The 19,839-nt window shown below is 32.2% G+C and overlaps 1 protein-coding gene across 1 annotated transcript; it reads left to right on the top strand.

The window, feature by feature from the left end:
- The first annotated feature begins 815 nt into the window (after positions 1-815).
- Positions 816-12,999, top strand: LOC139512175 (beta-lactamase domain-containing protein 2-like). Its single transcript, XM_071299587.1, has 8 exons — positions 816-981; positions 3,629-3,823; positions 4,173-4,272; positions 5,125-5,230; positions 6,368-6,490; positions 8,853-9,037; positions 9,440-9,679; positions 12,620-12,999. Exons 1-8 carry the CDS (start codon positions 848-850, stop codon positions 12,842-12,844), a joined length of 1,308 nt encoding a protein of 435 aa, XP_071155688.1. The 5' UTR covers positions 816-847; the 3' UTR covers positions 12,845-12,999.
- Positions 13,000-19,839: the final 6,840 nt, after the last annotated feature.

The raw sequence follows: 19,839 nt of genomic DNA, 5'->3' as shown, positions 1-19,839 counted from the left end.
TCAGAGCCGAATATTTGAAAGTCAAGGATGATTAAAACCGAAATAGTTAAAGAGTTATATAACTAAAAAAGACTGACTGCTTAGTATGATTAAAGAATCATTAAATGACATATCAGCATATTGAAAAATTTGAGATTATTATGTAGGCATAACAAAAAAGTACGTAAAACTGTGTGATTTCAGAAGGACGTTTCGAAAGACGAGAGGACATAATGGCGAAATGACGGACATGGATAACAAGATATATAATAAGAAGAAGCCATCAAGTAGCGGGAGTATACCTTCAATGTTTAAGGATTACGATCGAGATGTGCGAAATGTTTGCATAAATACCAAAAATAACTTTGTATTATGACAATCTCATATCAAAGGTTGTGTAAATATTGATTCAAAATTGAAAAAAAGGTTAAATAAATTCATAAACATTATATACAAGTGTTATCTACTGTGTCAAATATTCTTACCTACAAACCAAAAATTGCAATAATCAAAATAGGTTATAAATGAGTAGATCAGAAATTATGGAAAAAAAAAGGTTTTATACCCCAGGAATAGATTACCTTAGACGCATAGGAAATAATTTGCTTTATATGAATACCACTTTTTTTCTTTCTTACAGCGCCTGCAGAATAGTTTTTTTTTTAAATTTTACCTATATATTATAAGTGAATGCATAAATGGAGTTGATATACTTTTAAAATATTATATTTGCCTTTTAACTCTGAACCTCGACGTTCGGGAGTGATACTAGATTGTTTACTTTTCAAATAATCTATGCAAATATTAAACGATAAATGTTTAATATCACGTAAAGTACTATTTCCTGACCCCGATCTCTTGAATAAGGATGTCACCCTCGGCGTATATTGTAGCATTTATAGCAATATCTTTATATTATTTTCAATTTCATCACACACACTTGCCTCCTGCATATGAAGGAATATTTTTACCAGAGTTCCGTCCAGTTGCTGAGTTATTCAGGTATGTCGCTATTTTTTAAAAACATTTTCAAATGCATATTTTATTCGATTTACTATTTTGATTTAGATATTTGACAAATAAGGAAATTGTACCTAAATATGTATCTTGTTCTGTTTTTTCATATTTTATTATGGTTATCCATGTAAGAGGAGGTTTGTTAGAAAATCTTTCTTATCAGATATTTCAGTTTATCATGATGAGTATCAAATATATCTGATTTGAATCATACAGAAGCGATAAGGGCCATTCAAAAAAAATATGTCGTAATTACATAATTTTTTTTTTAATGGCCCTTATCAGCTTCCGTAGAATCACATTAATATATGACGTTTATTGAAAATTTGACCAAAATTGACGTTCAAACACAAACAGAATGAAATTCAAAACAGTGTGGCTGTGGCCATTGATTGACACATTAAATTCATCCATTGACTGGTACAATTTACGTGAACGTTTGTCTGTAACGACCACTGTTCACGACGTACCTACGATAGACATTTAAACTGCGGCATCACCAAAGGTTTCTTAACGCCTTTAATTATAAAATAATTCGAAAAATTAATCAGGAATAACCTTTATGTTTTGATTTATATAATTGATATAAATCAAAACATCGTGTTATTTCTGATTAATTTTTCGAATTACTTTATTAAGGTGTCGAGAACCTTTGGTGACCCCATAGTATAAGTGTCTTTAAAAAGTACATAGTGAGCAGTGGTTGTTACATACAAACGTTCACCTAAATTGTCCCAGTCAATGGATGAATTTAATGTGTCAATCAATGGCCACAGCCACACTGTTTTGAATTTAATTCTAAATGACGAAGTTGGTCATTACTTTATCATTTATAATGTATGAAATTTGTAGTACTTTGGCTAAAATAAGACAATTTGAAACATCAAAACCTATGGACAAATTTTAACCCTTTGCGAAATTTCTCCTTACCATGCTGTAAGATAATTGCTTATATAAAACGAAGACAGCTGTTTTTAGAAACGATTGAAATGACTTATTGACTATGTATTATATATATGAAAAAAAAGTTTTGAGGAAAAAAAATATTGAGGAAAAAAACTTTTGAGGGAAAAAAAATTTTGTGTTTCAGTTTGGACTTATTTATTTTTCAAAATTTGAATATCGAAAAAGGAAAAAGGAAAAAGGAAACAACTTGTGTCTGGTTTATATATACCACGCTGTTCACGATTTAAAGGGGCACTAGCTACGATATATATAAAAAAATAAAGTATGATTTTTTTTTAGATCAATCATTAATCAAATTGGAATAATGAAATAATAATTTGCTTTTAGCAATCAATTTCCTTTAATTTTGTTGAAATAAGCGATTAAACATAATTTTTGACTGATTCACTTGCAAGTGAAAACGTCATCATCATTCTAATCGGTATTCATGTGAACTTCAAGTTAACCCCTAGCTAGAGATTGACAACGCATGCATTGTACGTGTACTGGTTATTTAAAGAAAAAGAATGTCAACAATGAAAGTGAAACTACGGTAAATCATTTGATTACTAATTCGATGCACATAAAATCATTCTTATATGGTTAAAAACAATGAGAAACATCTATTTTTAATCTATAAAATAAAATCAAACAGACCTATAAAAATGCAATTGCACGTGTTGGTTTAAACTATTCGTATTTTTATTTTTGTTTACATCGCTTATATGGTCATCTGAGGTCAAATCGATAGTTAATTAGATGGCGTCTAGACTAAAATACACACGAAACGAACCTATATATTATCTACCCCATGCTCTGTAAACTGTTTATTTTAGACTTTTGATAGTTTGAATAAATGTTTTACATTGTTATAAACCAAATATGAGAATTTGAGTCAAATCGGTTACAATGAATTTGACAGCTAGTGCCCCTTTAACATATTTACGACGAATCCGCAGGATGAGTTAGTTTAAATATGTTAATGAGTAAGGCGTGGTGTATATGTTTTGTAACATCATTCAAAAGTTGACGGGTGATTTTTTTATCCAAATCGATCCAGTCATTTTTTCGAAAAGCAGCCGATTCATTCAGAAATACTTGTGTCGTGCATTCATTTAACTGTCAGTCACATGGAGTCGTAACAAAGAGGCGGGTTTAAGTCATGGTTTAACATGAAAAATTTCAGATTAAACCATGATAGTCTAAGCTCCGCCTATCTACATGAAGTTGCAAGAACAAAGTACGTCATGATTTTTTTTAATGGAATAACATATAAATCTTTATATTAAACCATGGTTTTTCAGAAACCAAACTATTAAGCAGATTATCACGTAAAAACTTCAAAGGAAAAATGCCGTATTATGTTACAATCATGTGTAATTGGACATGTGTGTTGTATCAATAATGTGTTGCTTAAGTTTCGGAGAAGCATTGGATTTTTATGGAGCATAATCTCAGATTTACAGTTGATAGGCTTTACCAATTGTAGGAATGATGTTAAGGAACATCAGTCAAAAAAGATTAAAAAGTAAAAGTTAAACAGTAACGCTTAATGTTTAAAATAAATGTGCCAATTTTTATAGAATTTCTTTGTAAAATGTAGGAAATTTGTGTTCATAATCATTTGTGAGGAACATGCGGACAGACAGAAGAATCAATTAAACTCAAAATTCAAGTTTCCTTTCAGATCCCAGGTTGAAAGTGGGCAGGAAATAGGAGGAACATTTGCCGTTTACTATAAAGGGCGCCTCGTAGTTGATCTATGGGGAGGGTACGCAGATAGGCAATACGATCTGCAAGAATGGAGGAACGACACTTTAACAATAACATTTTCAACTACAAAAGGAATGGTATCTATTTTAGCAGCAAAAATGGTAGATCAGTGAGTGAGACTTAATCATAATTATGTTGTTAATCATAGTAATCATTATATCATCACTGTTAATTTGAATTATTATTTTTTAATGTTTTTTTTTCTCTTTTCTTTTTTCTGGGGGTTCTTAAAAAAACATGATGTTAAATATTGGTTACGCAAGCTCTCATCAAGTCTCAAACCACACAATCAAGAGAACAGTTGATACTTTTCATATGTCACAAACAACCCACCAACACACAAATTAAAGATGATAGCACCTGATATAACTATTACTTTGTTACCATTATTTTCAAATGAATAAAAAAATCAGCTGTATGCTTTGTCATTGCAATTTACAATAAGTCTATATTTACAGGAAATTACTAGACTATAATAAACTCGTGTCCCACTATTGGCCTGGATTTGGTTGCAACGGGAAAGAAAATGTCACAGTAGAAATGTTGCTTCATCATGCGGTACGTATAGTTAAATCTTGTTTGCTATTGTCTGCTAATTTTCTAAGGGGTAACCAAGTAGTCTTTGTTAAAATGAGTTATCATGGATATGGTCATAAATTCATAATCATAAATTAACTGTTTATAAAACTTTCAATTTTTCGAAATGCTAAGGATGTTCTAACTAATGAACTTTTTTGTCAAAATATTGTTTCAAGTAATAATATTGTCCTTAAATGTAACCACGATAGACTTATTTCAATGAGCTTAGGAAATGAACGCTCTCATCAAATACATGTAGTTATATAATAGGTCATTTTAAACGATTTTGATGTCACGCTTTGAATCTACTATTTCAAGCTTTACTGTTTCTATTTTACAAATTATTAAACAAATACTAGTAACAGTGGGTTTTTTTTAACGAAAATAATGATAGAGGAGCGTTGGTTAAAATACTGTTATTGTTAAATCGAATAGATATTTGCAAGAATACGTTAAAAAGAAGGAAAATAGTTAAGATACTAAATAAGCAAAGAAATTTTACTTTAACTTATTATTTCTTTTAATTTAAAAGGAGTTCCCAAAGCGCATGCAGATACAGTCAAATTATAATTTATCAACTATATAGGTACTGCCAAGTACATCCATGAATGAAAGCTTCGATTTTAAGTCGTTATATATGCGACATATTGGATCCACATATACTTTTGTTTGCACATCGAACGTAAATTTCAGCATGATATGCAATTTAGCCTTTGTTTCTGCTATATACGAGAAACAAAAGATAGCTATATAACGTTCGTCTGGGTTTAATTACTAAACTACACTATTATCTCTCAAAAAACAAACCTATAATATAAATTTTCAATGTAGGCAGGCCTTGCTTACCTGAACAAACCTTTCAGTATGCTGGAGTTGCATCATAATCCAATGAAGGTTGAAAAGGTTTTGGAGAAAGAACCGCCAAAATGGCCACCAGGTGAGCTACGTTCGGAAAAACAAAAACACGCTCACGATCAACCAACATTCTTTTGATATTTTATGAGGGTGCAAAAGACCGAAGCACATTTTGTTTGAAGCGTGGAAGCGTATTTTTCTAAAAAAAAAAAAAAATGAACGCACGATCAAGGCTTTTACAACCATATGAAATTATAAACAGAGACATGCAATTCTTATATTACATTTTATGCTACTTTTTTTTATCAAACTTTTCGATTTTTTTTCTATGTATTCTTTAGCATTGTCATAGATAGCAGTGCCGTCATAAATAGTGGGAAATACAATTAGATATCGGTATGGCTCATGATTATTTTTAGTCAATCAAATTCGAGAATTTAAATGAAACATACATGCAATGTAATTATTCCAAAATAAGTTATGAAACACTCAAACATCAAACAGCGCAGTTTTGGTGTTTAATTCACACTTTAAGGGGTCGCATAGGAAATGTCAATTTTTAAGACAATCTGTTAAATTAACTTTTTTAACAAGCAAAAGTACACAAATCCTTATTGTTTGGTATCAAGTGTTAAATTCACTTATATAACATATAAAGCATAAAACCTAATGCTCTATAGCATGTGATGTATGCATATGGACGGCATGTTGTCACTATGACGGAGATATCACAAACAGTTTGAATGAGCAGTGATTGGACTATGATTTAGAAAAGCGTATATGCATAATTTTCATGATTTGTTTAAACAATCAATTCGTTTTTGTAAAATGTATTAAAAAAAAAAGTACAATTCCATCGATTTTGCTTTGGCAAGTTTTTGGAACTATATATTTCTGAGATATGTACTGTGGATTCATTTATTTTCGTGGGTACCAATTTTCGTGGATTAGGGAAAACTTGCATTTTTGATGATATTTGATTTTGTGGTTTTGCCAATTTCTGCATACAAAGCTTATAAAAAAATTGAATTCGTGGTTCACCTGTAGCCACGAAACCCATTTAAATTGGTACCCAACGAATATTAACGAATCCACAGTGTATTGAATTCTGTATTCATAATAATTTAATTGTTTTTGTAAAATATTTATATCTCAAATGCTAAATTAGCTAAATTAATAATCTCTTACATAGCTCGTTAAATATTTTTTCATATTGTAGGTACTGCTACAGCATATCACGCTTTGACTTTTGGTGCTTATGTAGATCGTTTATTGACAAATGCAGATCCAAAACATCGACGAATAGATCAGTTGTTTGAGGAAGAAATAGCTCAACCATTTGGTAAGAAAATCCAAAGGAAGTTACCACATTGATCAAATTAAAAAAAAAAACGGAACTTGGGTGTTATTGCTCCTTTTATATATAAAAAAGGAACATGTGGTAGATTGCCAATTGGACAACTCTTTGCAAAAGACAAATAACACAGTAATTATTAGCTACGATTATTTTTTTTTTGTCTCGGAGTAATGCCCTTTGAACATAGAATATTGGCCTATGTAACAGTTTGTCATTGCAACTCCTCTGAATCTACACGACAGTTTCTTCAAACTTTGTAGATTATTTGGACATAAAACGTACATGGGCATACTCACAAGAAATTTCTATCAGTTTACCCAGTTTACATTATGAATTTTTGAACTTAGAAATCTGATGATATGTCGTTTGCCCAGTGACAATGTGGGAGGGTAGAGTATGTGAAGGTTCTTTAATTTGTTTATATTGAGATAGCAGACATGGTCGCAATGGTGTAAACATTTCGATACTCAGCACACATGAAAACGTGTTTTTCAACGATATATTTGTCCTGCACATGGAAATTGGTATCTTACGTTGTTATCGATGCATACACGTTATAACATTGACGGTTCCAATATTACTACACCGGATGTGCATTTCGCAGTGATGAATGTTTGATGGACTAAAACCTTACAATAACGTCGATGATCTGATAAACCGAAAAAATGCTCCTCCAAAAAGGAAAGTCAAACTTATACAAGGAATCAGAGCTATGCACGAGAGAAATACATTCAAAATTTTTAACAGCATTTTAAACAAAACATTCTGCTTAAAAGATTGTCATTTGATATTCCAGAAACGCGTCTTATTGAAATCATTTAGTGTTTAAGTTAGATGTTTTACTGAATCATAAAAAATAGAGATTTATATGAAATCGAAATTTCTTGTATAATTTATGACAACCAAAAACAAATGGCCTTGATTGAATAAGCATTAACCCGAATAATTCAGTCGTTATATTCCGCTGATCTACGAAGGCTACATTAACGCCTGAACGTCTTCCTCGATCAAGACCGTCAACCGGAAAATTCACACCGCTTTGCAATATGGGAATTTTGATTTAAATTGACAGCTAAAGAAGGAGGAGTTCCGGATGTTAATTGATGATAAATGATGTAAACTGATGTTAATTGATGTTAATTAATTATTATCGGATTTGTGTTAATTGAACAGACGTGTTTGGTAAGACAATTTCAAGAGAGTTGCGCAGACTCATATCCTGATCGCCGCTGATTGGCTCTCTCTCACAGAGAGCAGGCGACGCGGTCAATGATCACAAGGAGTTCAAGCCCTCGTGTGGGAGAAAATCGGACACGGAAAGGGCTTGAATTATTCGAGTTAAATAAGCATCCAATCTAATTAAAAATTCTCATCGCTCCCGTTTTCTGATATGTCGCTCCCTCCCAAGCGATATATCAGAAAACGGGAGCGATGAGAGATCGGTTTTTAATTAGATTGATAAGCATCTGCAGTCGCAAGGCAAACGTTGTTTGATAACCTTTGATTTTGCTTGGTTGATAGGAAGATAGGACTTTTAAACAAAAACCATTACCAGTGGCTGATTCATAACTTTTTATAAGGGGGCCCGCTGACAGACCTTGGGGAGGGGGTCTGATCCCGGATCCCGCTTACTGTTTTGTCAGATTCCCGTATCCCGCTTACTGTTTTGTCAGATTCCCGTATCCCGCTTACTGTTTTGTCAGATTCCCGTATCCCGCTTACACTTTGTACGTAAGCAATTCTCATTTTTTTGTAATTTCCCCACTTCATTTCCTATTTTCACGGCACAATAATTTGACATTCAGAAATTCGCGTGTCACGCTTACAAAAAATCGGCAATCCCGCGTCATGCTTAGACCCTAATGAGACCCACCTAAGGGGGGCCGCTCCAGTAATGCTTCAGTGATTCCCTATATAATTAACCAAATTTTTCCCACGAAAGGGGGGTCTGAGCCCCCCCCCCCCCCCCCCAGATCTGCCTATGATTACAATAGTCAGTGAAAGAAAAGTTTTGAATTCCATGAAGACGAGACTTATAGGAGACAGAGATGACAAAGTTGAAAGCTTTAAAGGGTTGTGCATCTAATTTTAAATATTGGTTACTTTAGAAAATAATCGTTTTTCCTCGAATTAAATAGTAGTTTGAGACTTTCGGTGAGCTCGTTTATTTTTTGTTATACCAGTTCTTCTACATTCGTATTTAACGTTAATAATGAACAAATATTGTGGCGTCGTCATAACCGAAGATACATTATTTGTCGAAATACCCATCTGCGAAAGTAAAATGACAATTAAGAATGACCATCTACATGTACCTTCATTTTTGTAACTATCAATACATTTTCAGACATAGATTTTCGAATTGGACTTCCGAAGAATTTGTCTTACAGAGGAGCACGGTTTGAGCCTTTTGGAATCAATGAATTTTTAAGAAATGCCATTAAAACACCATCGATGTGGATGCTTGTAATTAAATTACTTTTAAATCCAAACAATTTACTGAGTAAGGCATCAAATGCAGTTACTAGCCAGGTAAGTGACTAACACTTTATATAATATGAACATATAGATGTTTTCAGTTTATCAAAATATAATGAGAATGATAAACATTTGGAAACATACTTTCAATTGACATACATTGAGTGTATCTTCTTCAATCAGTCACCTCGTAAACTTGCGAATTTAGTACTTATTTAACCAAAAATGAAGAACATTTTTATTAACCGCCGCAGCGGAGGGAATTTGAAATACTGCACTTGTCCCTACGTACGTACGTCCCAAAATTAGTTTTCGTTCTCTAGTTTTAATTTGCCTTTAATTGTTCTCGACTTATGTCCCTTTAATTGTTATAGGCAATCATAGACATCACATGTGTCCCATGGACGCATTCTTCATTTGTTTTTATATGTTAAATAATTCTGCATTACTTTTCAGATAACAAATGATCCTTACATGAGAGAAATCGCTATTTCATCTGTAAGTGGGCATGGAACTGCTCGAGGTATGGCAAAACTGTATGGAATTTTAGCTAATGGAGGAAAACTTGGAAATAAACAGTTTTTGTCACAAGAAACAATAAAATCATTAACAGATCCGAAAATGATAGGCGAAAGTTTGAACTATGGAGGAAAAATAAAAATGGGAAGAGGTCTATATTACTCGAAAAATCCAATGGTACGTATCTGTGTTACATATGATTGACAGTTTCGCTATTCGTTGATTAATTGATTATTTTTGTTTTGGTATATCACTATACCCAATGGAGCATCTGATGAAAAAAATTGTTGTTCGGACTGCAGAGATTATTAATAACACATGGAAACTTTCCATCATCCTAACAAAGCTGGTATAAATCGTATAAACCTTTCTAAATTCCAGGAAATCCTTGAAATTATACAGAATCAAAGATTTCAACTTCTTCAGGAAAAGTTTGATAGTTTTGTTGTACTAGTTTTTGTTGTACTGTTACAATGTACAACACTGTACCATGTTAAGGAAGGATTGGGATCCCGCTTACATATAATAAATTATTTCATAGATACAAAGATTTGATTAGTAAATTTGACTATAATACCTGTAGAAAACTTATTAAAATGGTATTTCACATCCTAAATTTTATGGTAATATTGTACTTAAAGCGAGGAAATCACTATGTGATCCGTGGAAACTCATCGAACCCTTAAACAAACTTATAAGTAAGGATTATCGTACCAATATTGTAATTAGATCTCTGAATATAGTTTACATCTTTGGCACTAATATCGATTTTGTCATTAGCAAATTAAAACATAACTAAATTGTATCTTCTTTTGATGCGGGATGTATAGAGACACAGACACGTTAATTTTTATCTCTATAGAAGTCGCTCCTCACTATCCTACTACCTGTCGATACATTTATTTTTGGCATATGCACAAGTCATGTCTTCTCTGACTGTTCGTAACGTTAAATTACTAAATCCCTGGGATGTGTTTTAGTTGATTTTAGTCTCTGATGCATGATTTTTTTTATTATTAATTGTTTTTGGCTTTTAACTAGCTGTCAGTAACTGCGAGTACTCTCAAATCGTATTTTTAATTCGACCTGTTGATAATGTTTATAATGCTTTTTTGTTATTTTATATTTATATGGATCTTTTCTATGTACCAGCTTTGAGTATTTGGTATATCACTTCTTCTTACTACATTTGTATAAACTTCAAGATTTACCTGTATTTTTTTAAAACCAGGTTTTTTTTCTAAAGTGAATATTTTCGAAGGGTTAAATATTTCGCAGTGGTGTCTTGACATGGCTTTGTTTGGACTTGTTTGTTTGCTTTTTGGCCTTGAATGTTTGTCCCTAATATTTTATTAACTGTGCATTTGCATTCAGATATCGCAGATCGAATTTATTCGTTTAAAGTGTATTAATGTACATTTTTTTATTGAGTTAGGCCTGCCAATTGATAATTTATTGTGTGTTTTTCCATGTTGTGATGTTATGGTATTGTTTCAGAAAAAGGGAGAAGGTTTGGATCCATTAAAACGTTGAATCCCGCTGCAAATGTTTGCACCTGTCCTAAGTCAGGAATCTGATGTACAGTAGTTGTCGTTTGTTTATGTAATTTATACGTGTTTCTCGTTTCTCGTTTTATTTTATTTTAAATAGATTAGACCGTTGGTTTTCCAGTTTGAATGGTTTTACACTAGTAATTTTGGGGCCCTTTATAGCTTGTTGTTCGGAGTGAGCCAAGGCTCCGTGTTGAAGGCCGTACATTGACCTATGATGGTTTACTTTTTTTTAAAATTGTTATTTGGATGGAGAGTTGTCTCATTGGCACTCACACCACATCTTCCTATATCTATTAACCCCGCCATATTCTCAGTCTGTATGTATGTGTATGTCCTAAGTCAGGAGCCTGTAATACAGTGGTTGTCCTTTGTTGCTGTGTTATAAATTTGCTTTTAATTCATTTTTAGGACATAGTTAGGCCGTTTCTTTCTCGTTTGAATGTTTAATACATTTTTTATAGCTGTATAGACTTTGCATGTTGTTGAAGGCCGTATGGTGACCTATATTTGTTAATTTCTACATCATTTTGTCTCTTGTGAAGAGTTGTCTCATTGGCCATTATACCACATCTCCATTAAATATTGACTATTATTTGTTTGCCCTTTTTGTCATGTAGCTCTTCAACTGTTTCGATTCATGGTTAGTTTTCAAATATTCGGCATTGAGCGTTCCTCATGCAGGTAAATTCATAAAAGCTCTTTGGAAGTATTACATTTATAAAGTGGTGTGTTCATTTTTTATTCTATTAATACATATTTTAAATATCTCGTTGTTACATTTAATCGCATTACTCGCACATATAAGCATTTAATCTGCAATTAATCTTTTTACTATATATACAAATACAGTTGTACTGATAACGCTAACTTTAAGTAATAAACGTATATAGTACTAGAGCCTACGTATTTACAATGATTTATAGCTAACAAAAGAAAAAAATGTAAAAATCAGATGCAATATGATAGATCTTTCGATAGAAAAAAAATAAAAGATTGAGAGAAGACACAAACAATCCCTGATCAAAAGGATCTTATAATTTTTAATTCTTGCATTCAGACATCTGTTTTTAAATATGTTTCACGTTCTTATTAAACAGGTGTTTATTTTTCAACACACATTGAAGTAGAATTACACGAAACTCTGGAAAATCCCTTCTGTTATCAAAGGTTGTGTATTCATAAGCTGCCAAAAGTATTATGGTTTGTCTTTCTAGTAATACAGATTAGTCCTTTCATTTCTATGACATAACATCAACAGCACGACTTATTGGTGGCTGATTTCTGCTCTTTAGTCGAATTGTTGTCTCTTCGACACATTCCCTCCCCATTTCCATTCTCTAATTTATTATTGGACGAATGAAATTATTTCATTCATGTTTTATATAACACAACAATACAATCTCCATGTTTGTCATCGCTACAAATACATAGTTCCTGAATGTTAGTCAGACATTGCAATCCCTTGTATATCCATTGGTAGGATCAATGAGTATTTCTTATTGACGTACATCATCCTTTATACATACATTGATACATACTAGTACCTGAAACTGTTTCATTTCAGGATGAAGATGTATATGGACATCCCGGGTATGGTGGACAGATGGCGTTTGGTGATCCAATACATAACATAGGAATGGCATATCTTACAAATGATTTATCTGCATTTGGTTACGGAAACGATCCTAAGTTCTTAGCCTTGCAGAAAGAATTTTATAACTGTTTAAGTAAGATTGAAAAATCGAAAACTTCCTTGGGTACACAGTTTGATATGCTATCAGCCTCTTAGACATGTGGACACGAACATATGAGCAAAACATACACCAAAACAGGAGATACAAGGAAGTGGATTGACCTATTTTATTTTGTTTTCTATTGAATTAGAATTTTAAGATCTGTTATTCCACCTATTTCATGAACATTAAAAGATGTAGTTTGCTATTATTTCCTATGATAACTTTTCTGTAATATTTTTGATGTGTTGATATTAAAAATAAATTTATCTTAGTTCTTAGCAAATAGAAAAATTATAGTTCAAACAATAGGAAAATGGTATACATTTTTTTAAAGTTGGCTTAAAACTCTGTTGCTGTTCCACAAAAACAATTCTAAACAAAAAGATTTTGATATAAAAAATTTACCAAATGTAAGACAAAAGCTGTTGGTAAAAAAATTGTTTGATGCCACTCTTTCCTATGTTCCGTCCGAATTTCACGGTCCGAATTTCTTTCATTTTTATGATATTCTGTGGCACATTTCAATGGAACATAACTAAGACGTAAAACAACACAGACTTTTTGGTTTATAACACAATTTCCACGACACAACTAGCATCAAAAATCGAACAAGGATCAAATAACAGGAAGACGAGCAAAAAATACAATAATCATCAGTGGCGGATCCAGCCATTTTAAAAAGGGGGGTTCCCAACACAGAGTAAAGGGGGGGTTCCAACTATATGCTCCCATTCAAATGCATTGATCGGCCAAAAAAAAAGGGGGGGTTCCCTGGATCCGCCACTGATCATACATAACTGGTTTCTGAAATAAACACCAGTCATTAAGCGACCGTATGAGTTGCATGTATTATGTTCATGATTTTTTTAGAAACCATTGTCCATATAGTTCAATACCTAAATTTTATATTCTTGTCTACTTCGTTGAAATTTCTTAGCCAATTAGAACCAAATTAAGATGAAATGGTCCTTTATTGTCCTGCTTATCAGAAAATTTGTTCTAGTAAAATTATATACGATTAAAATAAAGTAGCTAAAGGACTTGTGCCCCCGGAAATAAATCTTTCAAATTTACGACCCCCTTCCCTCTCATTACAATTTAATATCAGTATATATTTTACAACTTCATATAGTACCAGAACTGGTAAACAATTAATATTTTATGTAAGGAAAAGTCGGGTGACTATACACAAATATATAGATATTTTGTTTTTATATCTCCAACAGAATATACAAATATTTTCGTTGTTACATCAATACGAATTAAGGTCTGTTTTTTTAACATTAACTTGCTTTTAATTCCTATTAAGAATAATTAGAATGAATATAAACTTTGAGATAATCCTCAATGAAGGTAATTTAAAATATTACACACGATGACCGAAAGTTGTTAATTTCTTCGTCATTTGTTCTTCTTATTGACAATCATACCACATCTTCTTATTTACTGATCGAAATGATATAGTGCATATTTGCAATGGTGATTAATTTCGAAGCTTCAAATAAACTTACCACAACATCTTAACAAAATAAGGGTTTCCCAATAAAAAAAACCATTTATTTAAATAATTGGTTGAAATTAGAAAAAAACCTAAGACTTTCAAATTTTAAAACATGTAAATCGAAAATATTACATGACTTTATAAGAGCGGAATGTCGGATATTTGTCCTTTTCTCCTTTTACTGTTTCAAAACTGTTCTTCAGTTAATTAAACTGTAGTTGTTTAGCTAAGCTGCTACTAAACAACCTGACGGCAAATCTGATTGGTTGAACATCGATACAGGCGTGAAAATATGGATACTGTGTCTATGAAATTTGCAGTGATAAGACTTGGAACATCTTTTTTGAAATTCCGGAAGTTATCTTCTTCGTGCATAATATTTGAGTTTTATACTGCACTCGTTCTATTTGAGCAGTCAAAATGCGTTGACTATATATTTCTATGTCATATACTGTAACAGTCACTGACCCGATATCACTTTTCCTCATGAATATTTAAATAGAAGTTGCCGAAATAATCTTTAATTATTCATACGACCTCTTCAACCTGTTCTTGTTTCTGATGCATATGCGTGGAACGATTCAACCTTGTATCTTTTGCAATTATTGGAAAAACATGCACAGCCTCGCATTTCCCCGTTTCTTAGCCTCATCCTTATATCGTTGATATGTCAAGTCAATGCACTATATTACTGTCTATTTTCCATGCTTTTTTATAACATTATGGATATACACAGCTCTTCGAAGGTTATACTGGGTTTTGAATAGGTAATCATTTTAGCCTCGTCACTGAAGAGTCATTATGTGTAGAAATATACATCATTTACAATAACATTGGCAGCGTTTCGTGTTATCAATGCTTTCATATTGGAATCGTATTACTTTGACATTGGTACAGTTGCTGCAGTTGAACTGCTAGGCATTGACCCTAAGGAAAGTGCACGTTCAGAGTATGGTCTTTGAATCTGCCTTAGTTGGTATCAAATGAAAACTTGGGGACTTGTGAATATTGAAGAACCCCTGCTTGAAGTTTCTTTTGAATAATAAAAAGGGATATAGAATTATAATTTGGAAGGCACATTTGGCCAGTTGTTCAGATCGGAAGTCCATGTTTTCCAAATTAAATGTGTACTGTCAAACTACCGGGAACTAGTACGTTCTTATATGCAATTAGATATAAAAAAAGGAAAATTAAGGACGATTACCAAAGAGACAACTCTCAACAAATCAAATCAAATCATTTTATTGGTGTAAAATCCAAATATTGGATTGTCTACAAGAGACCAAATGACACAGAAATTAACAACTATAGGTCACCGTACGACCTTCCACAATTAGCAAAGCCCATACCGCATAGTCGGCTATAAAAGGCCCCAAAAATGACAATGTAAAACAATTCAAAAGAGAAAACTAACGTCCTTATCTACATGTATGTACAAAAAATGAACGAAAAACATGCATGTAACACATAAACAAACGACAACCACTGAATTACAGGAAGTATGTTTAATAAGTCAGAATAAGGTACAGTTTTGACATAAAAATGACTGTCTCTTTATTTGAATTTTAGACGGCAAAGTAGCCATTAATGCTTTAAATTGCAGACTTTAACGTAGAAAGCAATGGGGCTTTGAATAAGTGGTTTTATACTTATACACTGACGACATATGGAGGATGATTGCTGATCTGAGATTCCTGATAGTTGACTTGAGGAAACGTGGTTATTTCTCGGTGCCTGTGATAAATACATATATACAAGTTTTCGAGGTTTTGAGATGTATTGTGATACGGTTCCAAAATAAAACCCAAATATTCTTTTTATGTCGATTTGAACAATAAAGATGGCCGCCGATAATAGCCATTGGATAATAACTTAAACTTATATATACTGCTCGTTGTTTTGCAATCTGGTGTCCAGTGAAAAATATCATTAAAAACAAATGCATTTGGTCATTCTGGTCAGAATTAAACGTGTCCAGATATCATTATACATAGTTAGCTATTGCATATGCCGTATTTGGCACAACTTTTTGGAATTTTGGATCCTCAATGCTCTTTAACTTTGTACTTGTTTGGCTTTATAAATATTTTGATATGAGCGTCACTGATGAGTCTTATGTAGACGAAACGCTCGTCTGGCGTACTAAATTATAATCCTGGTACCTTTGATAACTATTTACACCACTGGGTCGATGCCACTGCTGGTGGACGTTTCGTCCCCGAGGGTATCACCAGCCCAGTAGTCAACACTTCGGTGTTGACATGAATATCAATAATGTGGTAATTTCTATAAATTTCCTGTTTACAAACCTTTGAATTTTTCGAAAACTATTAAGGATTTTCTTATCCCAGGCATAGATTATTTTAGCCGTATTTGGCACAACTTTTTGGAATTTTGGATCCTCAATGCTCTTCAACTTTGTACTTGTTTGGCTTTATAAATATTTTGATATGAGCGTCACTGATGAGTCTTATGTAGACGAAACGTGCGTCTGGCGTACTAAATTATAATCCTGGTACCTTTGATAACTAATTATACACAGCTTTTTGTGGAAACTATGCTACACACTGTCGTTCTAATTGTTTGTTCAGTTTTAGGAGGAATTTTCTCTTAGTGAGCGAAAAAGGAACATGTATAAAACAGTCAACACTTTTTTAGACTTCGGACGATTTTGTCGAAGAGCTTGGCTAATATAGACACATCATGTCTATTAATCAAGACTATATGAAAATATAGAGATGTGTTACATGTATGATAGCCAATAAGACAACAGTCCACCAAAGTTCAAATGAAGCGGCTGAATGAATACTTATGGTATATGTATTATTGTGTTGATGTTTCAGTGGCGTGTACCCTACATCTCTTGTTCATATTAGTATTAATTTAACGATGTAATATCAATTACCCGTTATTAATTATTAAAAAAAGTGTATGTACACTTTAACAGATGGTAAGCAGTTTTAGATATACATGTATGGGGATAACAATTTACGGTGTCTTCCCGATTGTCCCACTTTTTGAAATTACAGGTAAAAAGGTAATGAAATTTTGTGGGACAATCGGGAATATGTTTGTGGGACAATTGGGAAGTTTAAATGTGGGACAATTGGGAACTGTTTTTATAATGATTAATTTGTTTTTATAGCGTGTTGCAGTTAATCAAAGGTTAATAACCAATGTAACTTATAAAATATGAACAAAATAAGAACAAATAATAATATTTACATATTTTATTTTGCTCATAGTAGGTACAATTGAAGTATCATATGATATAATATGAAGTCTTTTAAAAAAAAATTTTTTTTTTTTTTTTAGTCTAAGATGCATATTTTTTTTATTGGCTTTGAACTAGCAGTCAGTACTGTGAGTACTCTCAGATCTGTACTTAGTGTCTTTGTTGTGGTTATGTCCCAAGCCAGGAGCCTGTAAGTCAGTGGTTTTCGTTTGTTGCCGTGTAACATATTTGTTTTTCGTTCATTATTTTGTACATGAATTATGCCATTAGTTTTCTCGTTTTACATTAGTCATTTTGGGGCCTTTTGTAGCTATGTGGTATGGAATTTGCTCATTGTTGAAGGCCGTATGGTGACCTATAGTTGTTAATTTCTGTGTCATTTGGTCTCTTTGGGAGAGTTGTCTCATTGACAATCATACCACATCTTCTTATTTCTTGTGGAAGTATTGCTCTTCTTTATAATTGGTGAAGAGTCCTGTTGACTGCAAAAACAATGGGAAAATTGGAAAAACAACTTTTAATAGTGATTCTTGGAAAGGCTGATCTGGAAAAGTTCTAGACAGCAGCAAATTTAGAGAAAATAGATGGGGGTACAAGAAATGAATTTACCAGAAGCATGTGCATTCCATATAAAAAAAAATCTTTCAAATTTTTCAAATATGTATTTTTTCAATCAATTATAACAAAGAAGTTGAAATAATAAGATTTGTGTTCTAAAAAAAGAGAAAATTCCAAAATTGACAAATTGACAGAATGGTCAATAGTGATTCAGAATAGTCAATAGAATGGTCAATTTGACACAAAAAAGCAATAAAATTTTATAAAACTTTCTTATATTAACACCTACTTCTAGGTTTTTTTAAGTTAGTTCTATTCAGATTGGTCCACCCTATCTTTATTGAAGTATAAAAAAAATAAAGTTTAATTGTGAAACTGTGATTTTTTTCATGATAATAGCCCAAAAATGGATAACATTTGATGTATAAACCCAAAAATCAGGTTCAGAAAAAATTTAATTCAAGACCTTAAAAGATCTATTTCATAAATCAGAAATATTATATTTTTTTAATCAAAATTGTATCAATCTAATGATTTAAAAAACATTTTTTTTATACTTTTATAAAATTAATATTAAATGTGCAATAATTAATTCTTGTTCATTTAGCAAAACAAACAACAGTAGCCTTGTTTATCTAAGAACATTTTACTACATAAAATAATGTGGGACAATCAGAACTTTTCATGTGGGACAATCAGAACTCTAAAATTTTAAAAAGTGGGACAATCGGGAATAAACCCAATTTACATCTGCATGCAGACGACAGGTGGAGTTGAAGCACTCAAGAAATGATTGGAAAAAGCAAAGTAATAAAACAAAAACTTCCCAATAAAATTTATGATTGTGAATTATATAATATATAATGACATTATAATAAATATTTGAAAGAACAAAATTGCGTAATACTGAATTGCATATGAGTTAGTACGGCTTATTTATTTAAAATTGAATAATATAAAGTGTAATCTGCCTAAACCTACATATGTATAGGAGTTAAGTCCCCATCTTCGTCAATTCTGTCATGTTTTGAATAATGATGGTGTTTGTGGCAAACATTTGGTTCCAATAATCTTTCTGTGATTCTGCGCACATCACTTTTGGTTCTTTTGAATTCATCCCTAGGACTCTCCATATCAGATTCATATTCATTAAAACTTTTCTTATAATGCTGACATTCTCTTGGGTTTTGTTTTGTTTTATTTGGTTTTGTAAGTCTGGATACCATGCGTTCTAAATTATACTCTGGTAACGTGCGAAATGCGGGTGCTCTTGGTAAAACAGTGCCGTATTCCGGATCATACGCCATTAATCTCTTACTCACATCTGGTCTTTTCCTCATGGCATATTCATATGACAGAGATGGTGGATTGTAAATTCTGCTCCTTCGATATGGATTTGTATGAACACTCTGTCTTGTTGAATAAATATGTCTGATGTTTTTGGTTGCTAATCCATGATAAGAAACGTTGAAAGACATATCCAGTCAAAATAAAATAATTCACATAAAATTGCACAATATATTTAAGTATATAACTCCTTAGATTCAGTAAAGTGTACCATAAAATGTCTTTTGGAAACTTCAAGAAGCATTTAAAAGTAATCCGTCTCGTCACTCAAATCTATGTTATAACACACCGTTTGTTATCCTGAGATATATGTACACAGTATATTTAATCTTTTTATTAAAGGCAGGTTCCTTGTCAAATATGTATTTTATCTTGTGTCAACGGTTTTTGTAAAACGGTATTGTCCG

This window comes from Mytilus edulis, chromosome 2, assembly GCF_963676685.1.
Source record: "Mytilus edulis chromosome 2, xbMytEdul2.2, whole genome shotgun sequence".
Classification (NCBI taxonomy): Eukaryota; Metazoa; Mollusca; class Bivalvia; order Mytilida; family Mytilidae; genus Mytilus; species Mytilus edulis.
This window is presented reverse-complemented; position numbering and strand designations above follow the sequence as displayed.

Coding starts and splice junctions, on each gene's coding strand:
- LOC139512175 (XM_071299587.1), top strand. CDS start 848: ATGTCACCCTCGGCGTATATTGTAGCATTTATAGCAATATCTTTATAT. Junction 9,038..9,439: donor CAAATGCAGTTACTAGCCAG/GTAAGTGACTAA, acceptor ATTACTTTTCAG/ATAACAAATGATCCTTACAT. Junction 9,680..12,619: donor ATTACTCGAAAAATCCAATG/GTACGTATCTGT, acceptor GTTTCATTTCAG/GATGAAGATGTATATGGACA.